The sequence below is a fragment of the Monoraphidium neglectum genome (genome assembly GCF_000611645.1).
Source record: "Monoraphidium neglectum strain SAG 48.87 unplaced genomic scaffold scaffold05259, whole genome shotgun sequence".
NCBI classification, from domain to species: Eukaryota; Viridiplantae; Chlorophyta; class Chlorophyceae; order Sphaeropleales; family Selenastraceae; genus Monoraphidium; species Monoraphidium neglectum.
In genome coordinates, this window is record NW_014008371.1 from 2694 (window position 1) to 3564 (window position 871).

The following is an 871-nucleotide window of genomic DNA, read 5'->3' on the forward strand; positions in this document are numbered from 1 at the left end:
GTGTACGACGGGGCGCCCCGGTCGTAGCCGCGGTCGTAACTGCCGCCATAGCCACCATAACCGCCGTAACCGCCGTAACCGCCCCCACCGTAGCCAGTGCTCGAGGCCGGGTCTGCCTCGGCCTCCAGCAGCTGGTCCACCTGTCGTGAGATATTGTGGGGGAGGACCGATGTGCAGCGTCGCACGTTGTGAGGCAATCGCACTGGGGCGGCTGCTGGGGCATTCGGCGGATCCAAGGGTGGTGCATGCTGTCAGCGTTAGGGGCAGGGGCGCGCCGGGACAGAGGCGGGGCCAGGCTTGGCGGGCGCACGAGCGAGCGTGGGCAGGGCGCCGCGGGGCGGCTGCGCCCTCAAGCTCCCTGCCGACAACCCCCGGCAGGTCTGAAAAAAATACACACGCACACACACACACACAGACACACACACACACACACACCACACACACACCACACACACACACCCACCCACACCCACCCACACGCACACAAACACACACGCACGCACACATGAACATACAAATAAACAAACACACACACACACACACACGCCACCGTCCCCCACCTTTCGCCGCTTGCCCGCATCCGCCAACTCCTCACTGGCCTGAGTCACCGCATGAAACAGCGCCCCCGCCTCGGCCTTCACCCTCTCCTCCAACGCCGCGCGCCCGCACCCGCCGCCGCCGCCGCCCCCGCTGCCGGCGGCGGCCGCCGCCGCGGCCCTGTGGAGGCCGCCGGCGTTGGCGAGCGGGTTGGGGGGCACGCAGACGCCGCGGGGCCCGAGGGCGAGGACGAAGCGGCAGTGCTGCATTGCCTTGTCGGGGTGGAGCTTCAGGGCCAGGCGGCGGAAGGCCCTGGGGGGAGAAGGGGGGGGGA

At 69.0% G+C, this 871-nt stretch overlaps 1 protein-coding gene across 1 annotated transcript; it reads right to left on the reverse strand.

Annotated features, from left to right (window-relative positions):
- Positions 1-560: 560 nt before the first annotated feature.
- Positions 561-806, reverse strand: MNEG_15361 (hypothetical protein; the record flags this gene model as incomplete). Its single annotated transcript, XM_014036168.1, has 1 exon — positions 561-806. A coding segment is annotated over one exon (246 nt), but the record flags the coding sequence as incomplete, so codon positions are not given.
- Positions 807-871: the final 65 nt, after the last annotated feature.